The sequence below is a fragment of the Trichosurus vulpecula genome, chromosome 4, assembly GCF_011100635.1.
Source record: "Trichosurus vulpecula isolate mTriVul1 chromosome 4, mTriVul1.pri, whole genome shotgun sequence".
NCBI classification, from domain to species: Eukaryota; Metazoa; Chordata; class Mammalia; order Diprotodontia; family Phalangeridae; genus Trichosurus; species Trichosurus vulpecula.
In genome coordinates, this window is record NC_050576.1 from 168,918,491 (window position 1) to 168,942,850 (window position 24,360).

The window sequence follows — 24,360 nt, forward strand, 5'->3', positions numbered from 1 at the left end:
AATCATATTTTGTGGTTGTTTTTTTTTTTTTTTTTAAATCACTGAGGATCTGGCTGTCACAATTAACAGACTACCAGATTTCTCTGGTCTTCTGACTGATTTTTTTTAAACCTGAAATGCAGGTGGTTGAATCTTTAAGTCCATAAAACACACTTTACAATAGTCACAGGGAAAGAACAAGTTAAAAGACTGGTGATGAACTTGAAAGAAATATCAAAGGTTACTAAAATTGAGTCATTATGGGATTTGGTCAACTGTTTTGTCAAGGATAGGAAACTCTATTAGAGAAAGGTAATGGAAAACTGGGATAAATGGAAACTTTTTAAAGTGAATAAATATAAGTTTTGGCATTTCTCAAGGATCACTGTTAGGATCAACTTTATTTATAAACAATCAACATTGTACACAGTGAAATTTCCATATACATGACACATTAACTTTTAGGAAACTACAGAGGTGTGAATAGAAAAATGGAAAGTTGAGTTTCAGTGCAAAGTAATGTTCTTAGGGGAAAATAATTCAAACTATATGCATAGGATAATGGTTACAAGGAACCAATTAAGACCTAAAACAAGGTCCATAGGATGGTTTCCTGAAACATCAGTTCCATGTTCTAAAGAAGTAAAAACAATAGCTATTAGCAAGAAAGGTACTGAAACACATTAAAAAAATCTGACCTTTGACCAAAATCACAGTGTATCTGCATCTGGAAAATTCTGTATTCTGGTCATTGCAGTCCACCAAAGACAGAATTGGCAAAGATGAACAGAAAGGCATTATTAATGTGATCAAGACAATGAAGAGTAATTAAAAGAAACTGGAATATTTGGGGTGCCTAACCTCTGAGATTGACATGGCACAGGCAATTACATCAAGTCATAATACACTGTCTTGGGGCCTGTGATACAGAACGCTTGGCTGGACAGATGGACCATAAGCACAATATAGCATGAGCATTATTGTTTTCCACTGGTAAATTTACTTCTCCATCAAAAGTTAAAAAGCCCTTATTATTTAAGACTTTCTTGCCAGAAATTCGAGAAACTTCAGGTTAGAATACAGCAACCATTTTGGATGATTAAAAAATTAGGTCTTGATTAAATTGTGCCTTTAATGTTAACTGCAAGTTTATCAGTGTAATTCAAAAACATCTTATGTAATTAGATATGAACGGTATTTTTTTCATTAACTATTCTTCTGCTGAACATTACTGCAATTATCCTACCTTATACTCAGGTCCTGGGGCAGGACATTTGGAAGTACTCAAATGTTCTAACAGTGAGTGAGTCCATATTTAGTGTATATTATTCATTTGCATACTCAAGAAGGAGAACACACAGGAGGTAAATGAATTGGTTTGTCCAAGTTTCAGTAAAAGAGGCCTCTCTAAATTCATTCTACAAAAGGGGCTTGAAACACAAACCTGAAAAACTTCTTTAAATTAGTTTAACAAAGGTAACCTAATGCAACCCAATGCTTATTTTTTTTCATATCTGTAAACAGGTGTGGAAATGAATAGAACAAAGCAAGCATAAAACTTTTATATTCGGTTGCCAATGTCTAAAGCAATCTAGCAAGAAAAACTTAAAGTATTTATTACTCACAATGTCTTTGTTAATATTTTATGTGCTTCATTGTCTTTTATAGTTTAATTTCTAATTTTAAGTTTTTTTCACATAACACATAAATATTCTTTTAATTTAGCCATTCATAAAGTCAATAACCATATATTGATTAAAACATTTAAAACATCTTATTTACTAACTCCATTTGTCTTTGGCATGCTCTTTTCCATGAAAATGAACTGTTTCATTTCCACACTGACTACATATTCCCATATGCTCATCATTCCTGCTACCTAAATGTAATTTACCATTCAAAACCAGGAAGTTTTAAAATATAACTGTATGGACTTTAAATTCCACTAGATTTTGTTTTTAGGTTGCCACATTCTGGCCCAAGACAACAGGGTTAAAAACGGAAAATGCACATGTAGAAACAATTGGACGCATCAGACTTCAGGAATGTATGATGTAAGACAAGTCTCCTGTTGACCACCCATTTAGTGGGCTGAATGAAATATCAAGTCTTTCTTTGTCCAGCACAGTTAGTAGTAAAGAAACAGAATGACTAGAAAAGGAAAATGAGTGGTGGCCCAAGAAACAAAATAACCGTACTCAAATGAGGCAATATTTTTAAAGTGCTTGGCACTGCGCTTGGCACATAGTAGGCACTTAATAAATGCTTGCTCCATTTTCCTCCCAAATACAACAAAAGCTTCCTTTGGATTGGGAACACTAAGACTTCCACCATAAGCAATATCCCTGTGCTTAGTCAGTCAACATAATTTATTAAATGTCTGCTAAGTATTAGGCACCGTGTGTCACACTGGCAATACAGAGAGGTTAAAAAAAAGGCCTTGCTCTTCAGGAACTCACAAGTCTAATGGGGAGACAACATGTATTCACAATTATGTACAAATAAGATACAGGTAGGATAAACTTAGAGTAGTCTCAGAAAGAAGTTACGATACAACAGACAGTTTTTTGAACTATTGACCTAGTATAAATATGGAGTTGAAATGTCTTGTTTCTTAATGGCATTCATAATTCTATGCCCAAAAGAATCATAGAATTGTTGAGTGGGAAGGGTTTGAAGAGTTGCTCTAGTCTAAACCCATTATTTTTACTAAAGGAGGAAAATGAGGCCCAGGAAAGGGAAGTCATATAAGCAGTCTGTGCAGAGCTGGTAGAACCCAAGTTCAAGAACTATGACTTCATTGAAACTTCTGGGGATCCAAAACTATAATTTGTAGTATAATCTATAACTACAATATATTTTATAAGGATATTTATGTACTAACTGCTACAGATCACTTAGTCTGGATTATGTGAAGTCTTACAGTTCTATGGCTGCAGTGAAAAAGAAGAGAGGATGTCTGCCTGTGACTGGGTGTGGTGGCCAAAAGGGGATCGAGTCCCTTTGTTTCTGAAAAGAGAAACCCTGGTAAAGATATCTCCCTTGGACAACGCCTTAGAGTGATGCTTAGAAAGATGTGTTTAACATGTGTCACCCATGTTCACTACCAAAGCTCCTCAGTTTAACTCTTTGCAAACAAGTAAGTGATCTGTTCCCAATGGCAGGAAGTTGTTCTATGGAACCAAAGCAGTTACAGCCAAGTTTAATACAAACCCTCTAGAGTCCACGTTGACAAATTCTTGAACAAGCCCTGTGGTTACAGGGAAGCTGGTTTCACTCTGACTCACTCCTGTTCAAACAGTTTACTGGAAATGGAGGGGAGGGGGAATTTTCAGAGAAATCATGTGATGGCCAGACAAACCACAACCAGCAAAGGTTCAGCAGAGTCAAAAACAGGTCCCGGCAACAACTGACACTCATGTCTTCATATGACACTAGATGATTTGAAAATGAGAACCGTTTTATTTCAGAACTTCTACACTATTAACTGTTTTCAAAATTGATGTTTCTTTAAGGAAACAAGGAAATAATATAGGAAAGCAAACAAAGCAGTAAGTAGGGTAATAATGGCAAATTTCAAGATATTTTTTAAGTCAAATCAAGCTGTTTGCATAGATAACTATGTAAAAGCAAATTTTAAAACACTTAATGTAGAAACAGATTATATAAACAACCACTTCCTAAATGCTTCAATGAAATTTCTAAACACAAATATTAAACTCGTATTCTCCAATTACTAGGCACCTTAAAAATCCACCAAAATCCAACATCAAATACAGAGAGACAGGGCTGAGGTGGGGAGAGGGAAGATGTCCTGGAGAATAGTTATTGTAATGCAGCAAAAGGAAAATGCAACAGTCCTAGCATGGGGGGAGGGGAAGGGGAGAGAGAGTTAAAGAGAAAGGGAGGCTAGTCATTAATAGTGGCAATTGCTAGTTTTATTTATTTCCACTGACAAAATATCACTTATCACTTTAAATTCCTAAAGTAGATTAAAAAAAATCTTACCAGGTTTAAAGTAGGGGCTTTTCCCTCTTCAAAGCAATTCTGATACAAAACTACTGAGTTAGAAATGATTTTTAAATTTGTAAATATGATGCACCACAATATGTTAAATAGAAAGCTTTAATTATTTAAAATAACTATAATCCTAAACAGAATCTTAAAAAAACTCTCTGGAAATTAGATTTAAAATCCAGAAATTATACTATTTAGGCATCATTTTGAATAATAAATTGAGATAGAGATCTGGATTGGACTTATGTTTTCCAAAGTATAGAGAACTTCAAAGTAAAGAAACTCCTTTGCAATAGAGGTCAACCTTCGCTGCAACTTACAGTCTTACAGTTTCCAGGGGCTAAAAAGTTAAACAACTTGTTCAGAGTCATATAGCTACTATGTGTCAAAAGGTAGAACTTGAACTCAGGTTTTTATGGCTTCTAGACCAGCTTTACCGCCACTATGTCATGCTGCCTGCCTCTCAATAAACTGAGGGAAAATTTCAAACCCTTAATTCCATTACAATATCTTATATTCTAGATCATCAACCTAAAGAACATTAGATACCATAGAGGGAAAAAATTACGTGGCTTCAAGAAATGAGTATTTAAACCAAATCGATGAAAGAGATTACTTTTCCATTTCTGTTTTGTGATTTACTAAATAGAACAAGAGGTATACCAGTAACAAGTAAATTTTATATAGTCAACAATTTAACATCATTTTAGAAAAGTGATCTAAGTAGCAAGTAACTTAGATTGACGGTTATGATCAAATATATTAAGTAATGTATTTTTCAAGATAGATACACATAACATTCTCAGTTATGTAAGCTTTAAACTTAAAAACCAAAAAAAAAAATAAATCAAAAAACAAAAACCTCTTAGAAAATAATCCAATCACCCAACCAAACAAAATGATAGGGGAATTTAACTGGTTCTGGAACATGGCTCTAGCCTCAAACCTTTGCAGTATATCATACAAAGTCTTTTATTCTTCTTTAAATTCTTTTATCCCTGCATTCTTATTTTTCTTTCCATAAATTACAGAGGTTGACTTATTTAATAGACCACCAAATCCCCATAGAAGTGTTATACAACTCAAAGCTATCTTCTACATAGTATACCTTTACCTCCTACTTTCAAATGATCATAAAACTCAGACATTTTAATCAGTCTTCCTTGTAAAAAACATCTTGGAGTACTATATTACATTTAACTCTTCTTATCACAATTTTAATTTTCCAAAAGAATAAGCTCCAAGATTAAGGAGATAGTCCTAATGTAACATTAAATTTTCTAAGACCATTAGATTTGAAGCCAGGAGAGCTAAATTCAAATCTTGGATCTATTTATTATGTGTCACCTTCATTAACAGTTTCCTCATCTGTAAAATGAGAAGGTTGGACTAGATGATCTAAGGTTTCTTCTAGTTCTAAATCTATGATCCTACTCCATTATTATTCCTCATGTAATACGCTATTAAATAATCACCTAAAGAATAATTAAAATATTCACTTAACGGCAAGCACAGGATATATCAAAACAGAACTGGACTTCACTTTAAAAATTAAGCTATATTTGCTCAAAGCCATAGGAAGCTACAATGATATTTACCCTCCACAGAGAATCAGCTAAAATATGGTAAAAAGCCAAAAGGAGGGTCCTTACCTTCAAGAATCCAACATACACTTTGTAAAATTATTCATGTACTACGCAAAAATTTGAACATCCACTTGGGTGTAACCAGTGACTGCTAGACCATTATCACCTATTAAATTATAAGTAGTAGAATATGTGCAAAAGCAATACCAAAGTGCTATTCCAAATCATTTGTAAAATCCTCTGATGTATAGCACATATATACTCTACTCTGAGACTGAAGATACCTAGAACAAAGTACAGGCCCCAGGATTTTTTTGGGGGGGCTAAGTGAAAAGTATGAGACTTCTTCAGCAGTTAAACTTAAACATTAGTATTGCGTCCTGTAGTATTGGCAAGTGGCCTAAAAAACTGGAGAATAATATAGATGGTGGCTCACACACCTACAGAAAGCTAAGTCATCATTTTCTATTCCTTTTGGTCCACCTCCCCACAAAAATAAAGCTGTGTAAGATGTGTCTACACATCATAATATCTTATATTCTCAAATACCAACACAAAGAACAAGATACCATGGTGGAAAAAAATGACATGAAACCAAACTGATGAAAGAGATTACTTCTCCATTTCTGTTTTGTGATTTACTAAATAGAACAAGAGTTATACCAGTAACAAGTAAATTTTACATAGTCAACAATTTAATATCATTTTAGAAAAGTGATCTAAGTAGCAAAGTAATTTAGATTGCCAGTTTTTATGATCAAATATGTTAAATAATATATTTCTAAAAACAAAAACATGTAACATTCTCACTTAGTTATATAAGCTTTAAGCTTAAAAAACAAACAAACAAAAAACCCCTTAGAAAACAACCCAAAGAAGGAAAGAGGAAAAGAGGGGAAAAGAGAAAATATGTTCCTTTTTAATGTATTTCCTTGGGTAAAAATGGAAGTCTTGCATGGGTAGATAGGATATTCTGAGAATATGAATGAGTAAAAAAAAAGCATTTATTAACTGCAAAACACTGTAGTAAGTGCTGGGGGATATAATTAGAAAAGGAAAATCTCAGATCTTCAGGAGCTTCAACTCTAATGGGGGTGATAACACATAAGGAAGGTTTCAGAAGCAAGTTAAATGAAAAGGTTTCATGGTCCTTAAGACACTTGGCAGCAAAGCAGATGGTTAACACGTCTTCTTTTACATCACTTCTGCTGATAAAATCATGTCAGTTTCTGATGTTGAACCTGTGCCCATGCCAAGGACTAACTATGGAGGCAAGAACTTCTGGGTCTTCAGTAGCTGTTGCTGAAGCACCTGCAGGAGTAGTTGCCAAACTGTACATTTACAATGGTTGCTTCCCAAGATGAAGGTTGTAGGACTGGGCTAGAAGCGATACTATTCAACAGTCCATTGGGTTTAGGGTCCTGTGCTAGGTAGCAGAGGCTTGATTTTCCTGGCACATGTCGCTTCCTGTCTCTCTCTCGTGGCACCCTACTGTTTCAGTGAAGCAGGTTTGCCTGAGCTATGGGTGGTAGTTGATAGAGATGATATGGACAATACCCACATTTTAGGATAAAATATATAAATCAAATCTTCAGAAAAGTTTTGTTATCAACTAAAGGTCAAGTGACTAAACATACTAGCTTGTATGAGATGTTTCTATTAAACATATCAACCACAAAACCAATTTCCAGTTATCTCTAATATGAGGAAATAAGATCACACAGTTAAGAGAAACTCATGGGTAATTCAAAATTTTTCACTGTTGATCATTAGCACCTTTAATTTTTCCATAGTAAACTTTCCTGAAAGTTAAAGAAAAGACTACTTCTATCGAATAAATATAAAAATAAGAGAATATAGTATCCTTGTAACCTCATTGTAGCTGTACGTGGAAAATGGTGGACAGCTCTGGTAGCTCCAAATCAGGAAAGATATAGTGGAATCAGAGAAGATTCAGAGAAGGGCAACCAGAATGATCAAAGTAATGGGAGATGTGTTATTTAAAAATCAATTAAGGAGATCAAGACTCTTTAGATGGGAAAGATGAATGCTGGGAAGGAATATGATCAGTCTACAAAATCAAAAATGTTATGAATAAGGTGGTATAATATCAATTAAGTTGGGTGTCTTTGATTGAGTCTTATTAGGTGCTAAACCCCAGGCCCAAACCCCTATCTGCTAGGTGCTAAGCCTATGCAGGCATGAAGCCCTCCGGGCTCTAAGGGGAGTTGCTAAGACCAGAGCCAATAGTAGGCACCTAAGTTCTGGTCACTCAGATGATGTTTGATGACATCCAAAGACTGTATAAAAAGAGAGAACAGAGCTATCTGCTGGGGGCTCTCACTCTTGGACGTGTGTTGATATGGAGACTCTGGCAGCTGTAATTAAGAGCCCTCCAGCTTGTAAAACCAGATGATGGGACTTTGTTAAACCCTGGTAATTATGCATTGAGATTTGAATCAGACAAGTTCTGTCTGTTGATGTTTGTAATTTGTATTTGCTCTGAAGTTCAGGGTGCTGGCTTTTTCCCCTGAACTAAGTGAATGATATTTGTATGTTCGATTAAACTGAGATTGTTAACCTCTTAATGTTACTTTCCTTAGTAAAGCAGATCAAAGAACCTGTGTTGGCAGCTTTCTGTGTGCTGGTTGTTGGTGGGTCTTACACCCCTACAGTAGCTGCTAGCAGATTGTTGCAACAGGTAGACAAGGACTTGAAGCTTGAGATTTTAGGTAAAATAAAAGGAAGTACTTTAAAAGACAAGCAAACAGTAACTTACAGAACTTTTTATAAGGTCTCAAAGTTAGAAAGGATGTTAGGTATCAAGTCCACACAAAAAAGAATCCTCTTTAAAATTATCCTTACAAATAGTCATTCAAGATCAAATATAAAATCCTCAGTTTGGCTTTTAAAAGTCCTTCATAACGTAGCCCCTTCCTACCTTTTCCAGTCCTTTTATAATTTACTCTGTTCCAAATGCTCAGCAATTCAGTGATACTGGTCTTACTGCTATTCTTTGCACAAGACATTCCATCTCCCAATTGTATTTTTAATGGCTTCTCCCCATGCTTAGAACGTTCTCATTCCTCTCTCCAAGTCTCAAGAAACATTTCTCCATCCTCTTTAACCTTAATGCCTTCATTTTGAGATTATCTCCAACTTATCCTGTATATATCTTGTTTGTACATAGTTGTTTCCATGTTGTCTCTCATTAGACTATGAGTTCCTTGAGAGCAGGGGTTGTTTTTTGCCTTTCTTCATATACCCAGCACTTGGCACAGTAGACACTTAATAAATGTTTGCTGATTTGACTTTATTTGGTCATTTTGTTTGTAGTTTTAATTATTAAAAAAGTTTTTCCTCATAATGAACTAACATCTGAGCCTTAGAAACAGAATATTCAAGCCACTGGAACCAGTTTGTTTTTTGCAGCTTGAGATTTTAGGGAAAATAAAAGGAAATACTTTAAAAGACAAACAAATAGTAAACTTACAAAACCTTTTATATGGTTTCAGAGTTAGAAAGGATCTTAGATATTGAGTCCACACACAAAAAAGAATTCTCTTTAAAATTATCCTTACAAATAGTCATTCAGCCTCTCCTCAAACACATAGAAGGAAAGAGAACCTTCTCAAAGTTACCAATGATCTCTTAATTACCAAATCTAATGAATAACCTTTTTCTCAATCTTCATTCTCCTTGACTTCTCTGTTGCCTTTGAGATTTTCAATAATCCTCTTCTCCCTAGGATATTGTGACACTGATATTTCCAGGTTCTCAATCTATCTGTCTAACCACTTTTATCACTTTACTTGGCTGGATCTTCATCCAGGTTCTACCCTCTATCCAACAGTGTCTCTAAGGGCTGTCCTGGGTCCATATATGGAGTAAATTTAATTATTCTTCCACAATCAATCAATCAACAGGTATTACTGAACACCTACTATAGACCAAGCACTGTGCTAATTAATAGGGATAAAATTACAGAAATGAAATAATTAATTTCCTCAAGGAATTTGCCTTCTGCAGCTGTGATGGTGGGGCTTGGGTGGGGGGGAGTGACAATCTGTAAGTAAATGAATTTATACAGAAATTATACAACAAGATACTTTCAGCAAAAAGGGCAATATGCCCCAGGGCAGGGAGTGGTGGGGATGGTAGTGATGGTGGAGGATTAATAAAAGCTTCATGTGGAAGATGGTGTTTGATCTGAATCTTAAAGGACATCAGGCATTGTAAGAGAGGCTGAATGGAACACAAGATACCTGATCCAAATAGGAATCTTACAGTCCTTCTCCCTTTTCCTCAGCTTGTTCACAGGTGGAGGAAGTGCTACAGGCAGCCCCTTCCCTCAACCTTCCTGCCAATGTCCAGTCCCCGGCCCCTCCACATTCCCCCTCATGACTGAACACTGACTACTTCCCCACCCCAATCCTTATGAGAGAAGTCAACACCTCAACACTATGACTCAAGCCCATTCTCTTGTACCAATAGTTGTAGGTTGGGCCCCTTTAAACCCTCCTTTCCCTCTTCCAGCTATAGAAGTTCATACTGCCTGGATGAGAAAGGAGTCACCAACTACAATCCTTCCAGTAAGATAAAAAATCATTGTCCTGCCCCTGAACATTAATATCACCAGACCTTGCCACTATGGCCTTCAGACACTGCTGCATGACCTAAGGGATGCATGCTAAGACTTTCTAGGCAATGACATTTGCATTACTAAAAACTTCTGATGGATAGAGATGAGCTAGCAGCCCACTCTGCATCTGTATACTAAATCACAGCTGAACTCCCCTTAACAAGTTTTCTCTCCCAATCAGAATGTGAGCCCTAGGGAAAATGGGACCACATTGTTTTTCTAGTTGTATCTCTAGGGCTTTGCATACTTCATGATGCTTAGTAAATGCTTTTTATTTCATTCATTTATTCAAGACACACCTTCAGATATCTGAAGATGGCAGTCATGTTTCTTCGCAAAGTTGTTTCTAGGTTTAAATGTTTCCAGTGAAAACATTTTTGTATCAAATACCTCTGACAAGTTTCTGATATCCAAGAAAAGTAAAAGAAACCTTTTAAAAGAAATACTTGAGACTAAAAGTTACTGTCCAATAGGGAAGTGGCCAAAACATATGAACAAACAATTCTCAAAAGAAGAATTGAAAACTACTAACAACAACATAAAGGAATGCACTAAGTCACTAATAACAATAGAAATGAAAATCATATGCAGAGGCTTCACTTCACACCCAGCAACCTGGCAAAGATGACAAAAGATAGAACAATCAATGGAGGAGTGATTATGGAAAGACAAGTCACTAATGTGAAGCTGTGAACTGGTATAAATATTTTGGAAAGCATTTTTTTAATCAGAATTTGACCCAAGGATTCCAGTGCTAGGGTATATACACCAAGGAGAACAATGGGAAAGTGAAAGATCTCAACTATGTCTAATATTTATAGCAGTACTTTTTGTGGTAGCAAAGAACTGGAAACAAAATAGAAGTTTATTAATTAGGTAATGGCTAAATAAGCTGTGTCACATGCAGGTAATGAACAGAAGCACGGGAAGACTTATATGAACTGATGCAAACAAACAGAACCAGGAAAACTATACACAATTATTATAACGATGTAAATGGGAAGAAGAATAACAACAAAATGATTAAAAATGAATGTTTTGAAATGATAATAACCAAGCCTGGACTCAAAGAAGAGATGGAAGACCTCCTCACCTCACCTCTTTACTGGTGGGGGAGTATGGATACTGCATATAATATTCTCTTTCAATCTGTTGGCTAGTCTTATTGAAATACTTTCTTCCTTTTTTTCTATTCTTTGATATAAGAGATGGTCCTATGGGCAGGAGAAAGGAATGTGAAATATAAATAATATAAAAACAAAAGATTAATAAAAATTTATTTAAAAATAAAATACCCTTGATTTCTGAATGTTTCACTATGCTAATAGTTCTTCTCTAAATATACTCTGGTTTAGCAAAAATCTTATAATGAAAAAAAGTACAAACAGCTTCTTCTACAGCAATAACCTAAGAAAATAAAAATGTTCCTTTTAAATTGTCATACTTAGGATTGAACATAATAGTATAGACATGGGCTGACTAGTACAAAACACAGAACAATACCTCCCTTGATCTAAAACCTATAGTTTCTACTACTTCAGCTTAAAACTATACCTTTTTGACTCATATTAAGCTTATAAGTCAATTTAAAATCCTAAATCTTATTTCATATACATTTTCAAGCCAAGGATCCCCCACCCTGTACTTACATAATTGATTTAAAAAAACAAGCCAGAAATCCAGGTGTTTATATTTATCTTCAGCAGCTAGGTGGTGTAGTGGATAGAGAGTCAGGCCTGGAGTTAAGTAGATTCATCCTTATGAGTTCAAATGTGGCCTCAGACACTTCTTAGCTGCGACCCCTGGGCTTAGCCTTGTTTGCCTCAGTTCCCTCATCTAGAAAATTAGCTAGAGAAGGAAATGGCAAACAACTCCCGTATCTGCCAAGAAAACTCCAAATGGGGTCACGAAGAGTCATACAAGATTGAAATGCCTGAACAACAATTGCCTCATAAAACATTACGAAGCAATGGAGGGAAAAAGAGGTTCCCAGAAAGCTTGGCAAAGATTCAACTAAGCCAGAACATACCAAGGTCATTTAGCTCAGTGAAGACAGCATGTACATAGATAAGTAGGTAAAATTCAGAGAGTTGGCAGAATAAGGAAAAGTTGCACTTTTTTTTTAAAGCTTATAATCTACCTTTGAAAAACAAAATGCATGGGGCAGCTAGGTGGTGCAGTGAGTAGAACACCTGCCCTGGAGTCAGGAGGACCAGAGTTCAAATCCAGCCTCAGACACTTGACACACTTACTAGTTAAGTGTGACCCTGGGCAAGTCACTTAACCCCAATTGCCCTGCCTTTCCCCCTCCAAAAAAAGGGGGGGGGTGGGAGAAAAACAAAATCATAAAGGCTATCTCTCAGAACTAAGATATGCAGCTGGACAGAAAATCCCTAGACCTGGTGGTCTATCAGTACACATACATACATACACACACACACACACACACACACACACACACACACACCCCTTTTATATACATTGAAGATGGACAATGAATTGCACCCAGAATTAAGTAGGAAGAGGAAAATGAGCTGAATTGCATTTGGGAAACTTTATAGTGTTTTTGCTCAAACTGAAACTGAATCTTTCCCCCCAAATCCTCTCTTCTTCCTAATTTCTCTATTACTGTTGAGGGTACCCCATCCTCGTAGTCATCAAAGCTTGCAACCTAGGTGTCATCCTAGACTCCACACAGTCTCAACAACCATGTCCACTTTGTTGCCAAGGCCTATTGATTTCACCTTCATAACATCTTTCTTTTATGTCCCCTTCTCTTCTCTGACACTGCCACCACCCAGTGCAGGTCTTCATCACCTGGCAACTAGACTATTGCAATAGACTGCTGGTGAGTCTGCCCGCCTCAAGTCTCTTTCTCCACTCAGCTGTCAGACTGCAAAACCCTCCACCCCCAAATCAATAAACTTAACCCTCCCTGCTAGGTTCCCTGGCTTCCTTCCAGTCTCAGCTTCCCTAGTCTTCCTTAATCTCAGGATCTTGCCTAGGAGACTTCCCCCAATTACATAGTTGTTTGCATATTGTTTCCCCCACTACACTGTGAATTCCTTTCTCTCTCAGCCTCAGTTTCCTCCTGTGCACAATGGGGATGATAGCAGCACCTATCTCACAGGGCAGGTTGTAAGGATGAAATGAGAAAACATACACAAGGAGTTATATTGTTAGGTATTGTAACATTCTCAAAAGGAGGTAGCGTAGTATGGTAGAAAGCTGGCCTTATGTCAGGAATATCTGGGTTCAAGTTCTGTATATGACAGACACTGGCTGTGTGTCCCTAGGCAAGTCACTTAACTTCTCAGCGTTCTAGAAGGTAGACTCATTGGTAGAGGGAATTTTCTCATCCAGGAGTTCCCTACAACAATGAAATCACAGGCTCATTCTCTATAACGATATATTTTCAAGGAGGGAGTATTGTGCAGGACACGTGATGAAAGCTATATGCCCGGACAAGGTGACCAGCACAAGAATGAAGAATACCAGAAGGAAACCCCTTTCATCCAACGGTATGCACACAATGCCAAAGAAGCCAGAGGAAGTCCCCTAGCACTGTGAATGGACCCCCTGTTGAGGATTTTATAGGTGCAGATAGAAAAGAATCACATAAAATTAAGAAGGTGGAGGAGGGGAAGAGGGTGTTGCAAACTACATTACTGAAGGGAAGAGCTACATGGATGGAGCACAGGTCTCTCAAAGAAAAGTTCATCTATTTTGCTCATTATTCCAACTTTCTGAATCTTGATTCTGGCATCCAATAAATGAGCCATGCCCCTCATTGTGCATGATTTGCAAATGTGATAAACAGAACTTGTTGAGTCAATGATAAAAATGCTGCTGGAATATGACTGACTATATAGTACTGTGGCATGACATAAAAGGCTTCTTCAAACTGATACAGAGCCATTAATACTGTTTCAAAATAATTATAGTCTCCTTAGGCCTCAGTTTACCACTCTCTAACTGGAGGGGATCAACAAATGATATCTTAGAAGGCCTCACTGGAAGGGACGTCAGAACACTCTTCATTCACAGAGTAGTGTGCTGGGTCCTGGGGGAAAATATAGTTGAGATAAGACATAATCCTTCCTCTTAAAAGCAAGTAGGGAGAAATGACACAAATTATTAAAATGCAAAACAATACATGATAACTATATCTTATATTACAAAGTCATTTCCTCAAACCATCCCTGTGAGGCAGAAAGTATAAGTATTATTATCCCCCTTTATTGATGAAGAAACTGCATCCCTGAGAGATGAAGCAACTTGCCCATAGTCACATAGCTATGAAGCAAGAAGTATCAGAAACAATATTTGAACTCTGGTCTCCTGACTTCAAATCTAGCTTCCTTTCTACTATGCTGTGTTACCTCTCAATGACAAATTCATAACAGGGTTTCAAGTAAAGTGTTATGGGAGGTGGGGTAGGGAGGATAGAAGGCATTACCAACTGTGAGGTGATCAAGAAAGGCTTTATGGAGAAAGGCACTGATTTAGGCTTTAAATTATAGGAAGGAATTAAGTGAAGATAGGGATAAAGGATATTTTAGACACAGGAAAGACTGGGATCAAATGTAGGTGGGAAAAGTGCAAGATATATTTGGGGGACAGAAAGTTGTCCAGCTTAAACTAGGAAAGTAGGACAGAATATAATCATGGAGAGCAAAAATTTCACGCATGACAGCTTCCATTTTATTTACTAGGCAAGAGGAAATTATTACAAGTTTCTGACCAGCGGAATAGTATGATCACAGATAAGCACAAGGAAGGTACTATAAAGAGTGGATTCAAACATGGAGAGAGCAGAGAGAGGCAGAAAGGCCACTATGATATCCCTGGCAAAAATGAGGGGCTATATTAGGGTGGGAGTAAGGAAAACAGAAAAAAGGAAACTGAGGTGAAAGGTGTCATAGAAGTAGCAACTGTAAGGCTTGGTTATTGATTGGATCTGAGAGTTAAATGAAAGGGAAGACACAAAAGTTTCAAGTATGGGAGACGAGATAAAAATGATGGTGCCAAGACAAGATAGGAGGAACGGGGAAGATATTAAGCTTCATTTGAAATATGTTGAGTTTGAGATCTCTTTTTAGACATGTTGAATTTCAGGCATCAGAACAGTATCTAAGTAGAGATGTAGATCTAGAAATCTAGAACGAGGTGAAGGCCAAAGACAGAGATTTGGGAGTAATCTGGACAGAGGTGATCATTAAAGCCACAAGAGAAACTGAGGTTTCTAAGGGAGACGCTAGAAAAGGAAAACAGAAAAGGAAAAAGCCTGAAGGAACATCAAACTTAAGAGTTGGGGAGAGAATAAGAAGCTAGAGAAGAAGGCTAATGTTAGGAAAGAACTGTTAGGAAAGTGTGTTATCTTGGGAGCCAAAAGGAAGAGTATATATAGGAAAAGGGAGTGGTCAAACAATGCTGCAGAAGGGTGAAAAATATGACTGAATTTGACACAGAGACGTACTCTTGATAACCTCCATTCTGATCAAAAAAATGAAAGAGGGAATCACCGAAGATAAAATTGACAAGGTTGATTATATAAAATTAAAAAGTTTTTGCACAAAAAATTATGTAGCTAAAATTAGAAAGGAAAATAAGGGTCTCATTTCTAAGATATGCAAGGAACTTATTCAAATTTATTTAAAAAAAGATGCATTCCCCAAATTAATAGTCAAATGCTATAAGTAGGCAGTTTTCTAAAGAAGAAATCTAAACTATCAGTAACCATATGGAAAAAATACTCCAAATCACTAACAACTGAAGAAATATAAATTAAAACAATTCTGAGGTTCCCCCTTACACTCATCAGACTGGCAATGAAGGCAAAAAAGAAGAAAATGACCTATTGGGAGAGGCTGTGGAAAAACAGGCACATTAATGCACTGTTTCTGATACTGCCATTCTCGAAAGCAATTCAAAACTATGGCCAGAAAGTTACTAATTCATGTATACCCTTTAACCCAGCAATATCACAACTAGGTTTATATTCCAAAGAAATCAAAGAAAGAAAAAAAAAAGACTCTTACGCGCAAATATATTTATAGCAGCTCTTTTTGTGGTGGCAAAGAATTAGAAACTAAGGGGGTGCTCATCAATCGGGAACGACTGAACAAATTACAGTATATGAATATAATGGAATATTACTCTATGAGAAATGAAGTGGACAACTTCAGAGAAACCTGGAAAGGACTCATGCAGAGTTAAGTAAGCAGATTTAGGAGAATAATTTAAACAATAATGACAACAATATAAAGACAAGTAACTATGAAAGAGTTAAGAACAGTGGTCAATAAAATGACCAATCAAGCTTCCTGCCATACTGCCTACCTCATGAGAGAAAAATAAGGGACTCACTGCAGATTGAGACACACTTTTTTGGACATGACTAATTTGAGAATTTGTTTTATTTGACTATACATATACTTGTTACAAGGGTTTTCCTTTTTTTCTATTCTTTTTTTTTTTAATTGAGGAGAGAATGGGAGGGAAAGAAAATAAATTCTTGTTAATTAAAAAAGTTAAAAACATTTTTAAGAGAGAAATCAGATTGTGAGGAGAGAGTGGGTGGTGGGACACTGGAGACAATTTTTTTTTTCAATGAATTAGCCAGTAAAGTGGGAGACAGAAATGAAATGGCAAATGGATAGGATGAAACAGTCAGTAGATAGGAATTTTTGTTTGTTTTTTTTTTAAAGATTGGGCAGATCTGAGCATGTCTGTAGCCTTCTTCCCAACAGGCCCTAACCCATGACTGCTTTTAGCACCAAACTGCATGAAAAAGAAAGATCTTGAATATTCTATTTATCTCACTCCCCTCAACAAATAGCTATCCAATCACTGATAATGCACCTAGACTCTCTGCTTACTGCTTAGTCTACTCCCATTTCCTTATACTTACCCTATTCCAGTAATTCTGAAACCCTGGCAGCCTAAGAACACCTATTTCTCATTATCAATTTGCTCCCTCACTCTAAGCACTTCAACCCAAACTCCTGATTTCCCATTCCATATCTGCCCTCCCCCTTCACTGTGCTCTGTGAAATGCCTGCCCCATAATTAGCATCAATAGCAGAAATGCGCCCAGTAGTACTTACATTCTTAATGACAGTCAAGACTAGAGTTTGTACAAAGAATGCTATACTAGGACTCAAGAGACCTGAGCTCTTGTTGAGTCTTAGTGTTCATGTCCAGGCAAATAAGGATTAGTTGAAATGATGTACAGAGGGTAGCAGAGGGCAAAAACAACACTGCAGCAGCCAGGTCCATTAATGGTATTGGCTATGCCTCCAATAGGAAGAGGATCTGGGTAAGTTAAATGTCTTCAACTGAAAAGGAAAAGTAAGGGATTGGCCGAGCTGGCACTTCCTGGGGTTGGGCTTTAGGTGAAACAGGTCAAACTGTGATAAGCCAAGCTGGGGGTTGGTCAGGAAGGGACAAGCCAACAGGAATTCACGAGGTTGGTCAGGATCCAGCAGACAGAGCTGAGTACAATTATGTGTTTCTATGCATGCTTATGTGCCAGGTACTATGCTAAGCATTAGGGAGCTAGGATTATTTAAAAAAGGTAAGAGAGAGTCTCTACCCTCAAGGAATGCACAGTTTAATGAGAAAGACATGTAAATAACTATGTACTATAAGCTATATACAAGATAAACTGGAAATGACAGCTGAATGGAGGATGGACAGGAATAGGGAGAGAAATTTGAGGCAGGGAGATCCACTAGCAGGCTACTGCAATAGTCAAGGTGAAAAGTGATGAAGGTCTGCACCAGGGTGGGGTCAGTATCGGAGGAGAGAAGGGGGCACATAGGAGACATATTATGAAGGTAAAATCTTCTGTTGCCAGTCCTTAGCAACAGACTGGACGTGTCAGGTGAGAGAATGTGAGGAATCAAGGGTAACTACAAGGCTGCAAGCCTGCGTGGTACACTCAACAGTAACAGGGAAGTTAAGGAAGAGAGAATGTTTTGATAATGAGTTTTGGATATGTTGAGTTTAATATGTATACAGGACATCCAGTTTGAGATGTTCAATAGACAGAAGATGTGTGACTGGAGGTCTGTAGAGAGGTTAGGGCTGCATAAGAGATTTGAAGTCGTAAAATCATAAACAAGAAAACTGTAAGAGCTTTTCCTGCTCTACATCCTTTTCCAGATAAAGTAACTGAGGTCCAGGGAAGTCATTTAGCTTTTCTGAGTTTCAGTTTCCTCATTTGTAAAATGGTATAATTCGTGCTCTTCCTACCTCCCAGGGCAGTTTGGTTTTCTATCGGTGTTTCAACAATCCGGCCAGCAGTTTCTGTGGGGGTGCAAGATCCACCCACAGCCAGCACCCAGAAAGCTGCCAACAGCACAGGTTCTTTTGATCTGCTTAACTAAGGAAAGCAAGGTGAAGGGGTTGACAAGTTTACTTTCATCCAGCATACAGACAGCATTCACTTAGTTCAGGGGAAAAAGCCAGCATCCTGAACTTCAGAGTAAAATACAAACAAATTACAAACATCAACAGACAGACCCAATACAGATTCATAGTTACCAACATCTAGGTTCAGCCCGGGAGCTCAGAACAAGAGCTGGCCCAGAGTCACGTGCCACCACTGCTGTGGCAAAAAGCTGCAAGGAACAGACAGCTAACTCCTGGTTTTCATAGCTTTTTCAGCGTCAGGGGTGAGTCACACATGCGACTTACCCACGTGACCTAGAATCTCACAAAGAGGTGGACTTAAACCCACGTGGTCTAAAAGCCTCTGCTCTCCCAGACATGTAAACTAGGCCCTCCCTGGAGTTAGCCCTACCTTGGGCCCCACCTTAGTTGCCAATCCACACCCACTAAGGTTTTACACCTAATAGGGGTTTGGGCCTGGGGCTTAGCACCTAATTAAGACTCAATCAAAGACACTGAATTAATCAAAGGAAACAAAGGCCAAACTCTTCAAGGGCACTTGTTGAACTAAGTGCTTAGGAGCCCATTTTGATTACCAACACAATCGGCCTGTGATGTCACAAGTATAGGGAGCTCCTGGTGAGGAACTTCCTCTACCAAAGATGACTGGTACCTTCTCTGAAACTTGCTTTTAGAGAATCACTTAAGGGGCACTGAAAGGTTAAGTGACTTGCCCAGACACCTAGAGTCAGTAGATAAGTGAGGTGACTTGAACCCAGGCCTTCCTGCCTCTGAGGCTAGCTCTCTATCCATGGTGCCTTTCTCATAGGGTTGTTGTGAAGACCAAATAAGACAAATGCAGGTTAACCTGCTTTGTCAATTATAATGTTCAATGAAAATGAATAGCATCACTGTGATTTCATAAAAAGAAGTGATGGGCAAATACAAAGATAAAACACATTTGAACTGCTCAACAGTAATAGGGAACTGACTGCTTGAGCAAGAGCCAATATCAAACCTCTTTCCCACTCATGACAGTTCTTTTTTTTTCCCCTTTGCTTCATAGTGGGTTATTTAGCAAGCACATTTCGAAAGTAAATATTTTCCTTTATTAGAAAATATAAGTACCTCTGGCTTAATTCCAATTAGTGCCCTTTTGAGTCCTGTTTGAAAAGGATGTTGTTTGTGTTATAAACAGTTAGACAGAATTCTGATTACATTTCATTAAAGTTATTTTTTCTATATCATATCCTCTATACTAGAATGAAAGCTACATAAAAATATAAGACAATCTTTTACCTAAACTTTTTTTTAACATGCCTTACTGGATGGCACAAAATTGCACATATTAGGTACACATATAGTATCTGATGAACCAAATCCTAAATTTTTTAAGGAATGGCCAAATATATCGTAGACTATCTCTAGTTTTTTCTCATTTTTCTTGCTGCCTCTTTCTGTAATAATTTCTTTGCTTATTAACGCTGCTATCACATTCATGAATACTGAGAAAGAGGAAAGGACAACATGTTCCAGAATGTTTTACACAAATAGTAAAACAGTCATTGTTAGTACAACATTCAAGAACACTGAGATAGAGGCAGAAACAAAAAGTCTGTGTTCTGTTCTAAGAAGCCTTGGTCATCATGATCTGGTTGGCCTAATTTAAAAATGTATACTTTCTCCCAGTTCTTGTCTTAGCCTGTTTCCAGTTAGACAGTATAGAGTTGTTCTGGGACAGAGAATTGAAAAAATCACAACACTCTTGGCAAAATCACACTAATTTGATAAACTCAAGGAAAAGATAGCCTAAAATAGCAAAGTTATAAAATGTACATATATACTTAGAAATATGCATATGTGTTTGAATGTGTGTGTATACACATACACACACAAATATTATCTCATAGGCTCATAGATGTAGAATTGGGAAATTTCCTTCTATCTATTTATTTTTAATTTCCAACATTCACTTTTATAAGATTCTGAGTTTTAAATTTTCTCCCCGCTCCCCAAGACAGCATGCAATCTGATATAGGCTATACCTGAACAACCATATTAAACATATTTCCACATTAGTCATGTTGTTAGGAAGAATTAGAACCAAAAGGCAAAACCATGAGAAAGAAAAAACAACAAAAAAGAGAAAAAAGTCTGTTTCATCTTCATTCAGACTCCATAGTTCTTTTTCTGGATGTGGATAGCATTTTCCATCATAAGTCTTTTGGAATTGTCTTAGATCACTGCATTGAGGAGAAGAGCTAAGGGTATCAAAGTTGATCAACTCACAATGTGGCTGTTACTATATACAATGTTCTCCTGGTTCTGCTCACTTCACTCAGCATCAGTTCCTGTAAGTCTTTCCAAGTTTTTCTGAAATTCTCCTGCTCATCATTTCTTATGGAACAATAGTATTCCAACACAATCATATACCACAACTTGTTCAGCCATTCCCCAACTGATGCGCATCCCTTCAATTTCCAATTTTTGGCTACCATAAAAAGAGCAGCTTTAAATTTTTTTTTCAAATATTTATAGCAGTTCTTTTTGTGGTGTCCAAGAATTGGAAAAAAAAATTTAAGGACAATGAACCCAACTTTCCTACTTTGTAGATAAAGAGATTGAGGCCAAAAGAATTTTGTGACTGGGGCAGCTAGGTGGTGCAGTGAGCAGAGCACCGGCCCTGGAGTAAGGAGGACCTGAGTTCAAATCTGACCTCAGACACTTGACACACTTACTAGTTGTGTGACCTTGGGCAAGTCACTTAACCCCAATTGCCCTGCCTTCTCCCCTTTAAAAAAAAAAAAGAATTTTGTGAATTGTCCAAGGTCACACAGCCAGTAAATATCTGGGACAGATTTGAACCCACATCTCCCTGACTCCAAGTCCAGCTCTCCATCTCAGAATGCCTCTCAATTTAAGGTCTGCAAAGTACTTGTACATATTCTCATATGTGAATGTATTTTAAAAGGATATAAATATAGCTTAACTATTTTCAAGTACATTTAACAACTCTTGCAAATACTAATCAGAGATCCCTTAGTCAAATTCATTAATGAATATTTTAAAATGGTGAATGTTTATGTGTAACTAGATGGTAAAATGGTGAATTGTTCATGTGTAATTAAATGCTTACAAAATTTTTAAAATGTTCCTTTAAATATGTGAAGAATTCCTCTTTAAAGCAATATTTATTCTGTAACTAATTTGCTCAGAAAAAACTATTTTCCACAGATGGTTCAAAAATAAATTTGAGCCCAATCAATGCAACATTTACTAAGTACCTACTAGACACACGGTGACGTGCCAGGTGCTGGGCATACAAAGACAAACAAAACTCCCTGACCTCAAGGAACTTACATTCTATTGGATAAAACAAAAAAAAAATGCAAGCTACAAACCAAGATTTAGCATGAAATGGTTTAGTTAGATCAGATGCAGTTGCATACTTCACAAATCACCTGAAACATTCAGATTCTTCTTAAAACCAGCTTTATTATATCCCCCTCTTGGATAACCCAGGACAAATGGACCATTCTGTCCTTGTCCTGGACTAACCAGAAGATCCGGGCTTGTGTCCTGACATTCACTAGTTTTCGACTCTATTTGATTTTTCTAAAAATAAATTCACAGACTCCACTATTTGAGAATCAGAATCTGATTCCTTCTCATTTACTGAAGACTACCCTTACTCACTTATAAATACTTCATAAAAAAAAGAATGCTAAAGCCCTTTAAAGCCATTTAATCCCTCTAGTAACATTCAATTGCTCCAGTTTCTAACAATCCTTGTCTTAGCTGACTTGACATTTTTAAAATGGCCCTTCCTTATTTCTCCATTCCAAGTGTAAGACGCTTATTGTTAAGTTTCAAGTGTATGAATAGTCCCTCCTGAAACACATTTCCTTCTTTTACTTTAGCAACTTTCTTTTTCAGAGTTATTGTTGTTAGCTTCACCCTAATTATAACCTCTTTGGGATAATTAAAACATTCTATTGATTTAAAAAAAAAACAACAGTGTTCTTACTTGTGCAGACTGTGCATGTTCCAGCATCTCTTCAAATTCCTGGTACTCTTCATCATCAGGTTCAGCACCTGACAGTCGAGCTGCCCTGGCCATGAAATATGGGGGTAGCTCTCCAATGGCTGTGCCAGCTCCCTAGACAAAAAAACAAGACAAACAAAAAAAAAAAAAAACACCTACATGAAGTTCTTAGTACCCTGGACAAAATTACATTTAATGCACATCAGTAGCAGAATTTCTCCACTTTACTAAAAACAGCAGCCAAGAGAAAACCTATAAGTAAAGGTAACTCGTGCAAGTACAGTAGAACCTATGTAAAATGATGAAGCTGACAATGTTATCTCTTTTTAATAACCAACTCTGTGAAAAATTCAGATGTGTTTTACTGAACTCTACACCTATACCTGTGTACTCTGTGGTTATGACAGCATTCTCTCATATATATACCTAATGTTCATACAATCCAGTTATGAAAGTTCCTCAGATAATACTACTGTATAAATATTTTCTAGGAAGTTTCTGGCCTCCTGGACATTCTTTAAACTCTCCTGCTCTTCAGTACGGTTTAAAAATTGTGGACAAGCTGTGGACAAGCACAAGGAACCTGACCATCACAATGGACAATCCTTTACCACAGGAAAATTGTTTACTTCCTCAGGGCACTGAATGAATCACAATTCAGTCTTTAGTTTTTCAAGTAATTAAAAAACAAAACCTGACAGATTTACACAAGGGTACAAAGCAAAGGTTAATGAAACAGCAACTGGAACTCAAATCCTTAAAAACAGGGTGTTCCAAGAAGTCTTGGTGCAGTTTTAAGCTTTAGTTGTTTTGTGTTAAGCTACACATTGTAACTCCTGAGTCATCATTAATTTTAAACCTTTGATATTGCTTTGTTATTCTACAGCTGCTTTCTTAAGGACTATCAGATGGTATGAATGTTGTGCTCAAAAATCTGCACAAATGCCTACACACCCACTCCCCACCCCCCTGCCCCTACATGCACTTTTTTGCAATCAATCCTGCCATCATATTCCAGCCCATCCCCACGTGTATCCATAAGTTAAATAAGACCTTTGAACAAAAGCAACACGTTACCGTGCAAAAATGATAAGCTGATAGCTCAGTAGTGAAAACTTTGGGGGTAGAGGGGGAAGGGAAAGGAGGAGAAATTGGGGAAATACACTCAAGAGAACACAGGAACAAGGGAAAACAAATCACATTTTGACCAATAAGACTAGGGCCAAAGTTGACTGCTACAGTTTGCCTTAAAAAAAAAAAAAAGATAAAAGTCATAGGAGTAAACTGAATGTGAACTTCTCTTGAAACTTGCTAAGTCATATATTTAACAGATCTGAACTTAGATTCTATGATTTAATGTAGTAGGTTCATGACAGATTTCCTTAATATAAGAAAGGAAGCATTAAATAGATTCTAGCAGCTGTTTACTGTCTTGCAAATCTGAATAACCATATTTATTGTTACATTTCATTTTGCTCATGTTCTCCCATGTTAGCAAGAAGAAAGAATGGCTGCTACTAGTCAACATTCTTTTTATGTAAATAAATAAAAAGGGAAGTTAGTCATCCAGGAACCTCTCTGAGAACACAATGTATCCAGGGCATGAAAGATTTTCATTTAGTTAACTATCTTAGTTTTGGATGTGTTAGCTCTCATCATTTTATAACTCAAGCAATAAATTTTGGTTGTTTTAT

At 36.9% G+C, this 24,360-nt stretch overlaps 1 protein-coding gene across 2 annotated transcripts in view; it reads right to left on the reverse strand.

The window, feature by feature from the left end:
- VMP1 (vacuole membrane protein 1) overlaps positions 1–24,360 on the reverse strand; it is a 131,421-nt gene that overhangs the window by 45,148 nt on the left and 61,913 nt on the right. For both annotated transcript variants that reach the window (XM_036754057.1, XM_036754058.1), the window contains exon 7: positions 22,649–22,780. In XM_036754057.1, the coding sequence (XP_036609952.1) occupies positions 22,649–22,780 (132 nt within the window). The remainder of the gene's footprint in view (positions 1–22,648; positions 22,781–24,360) is intronic.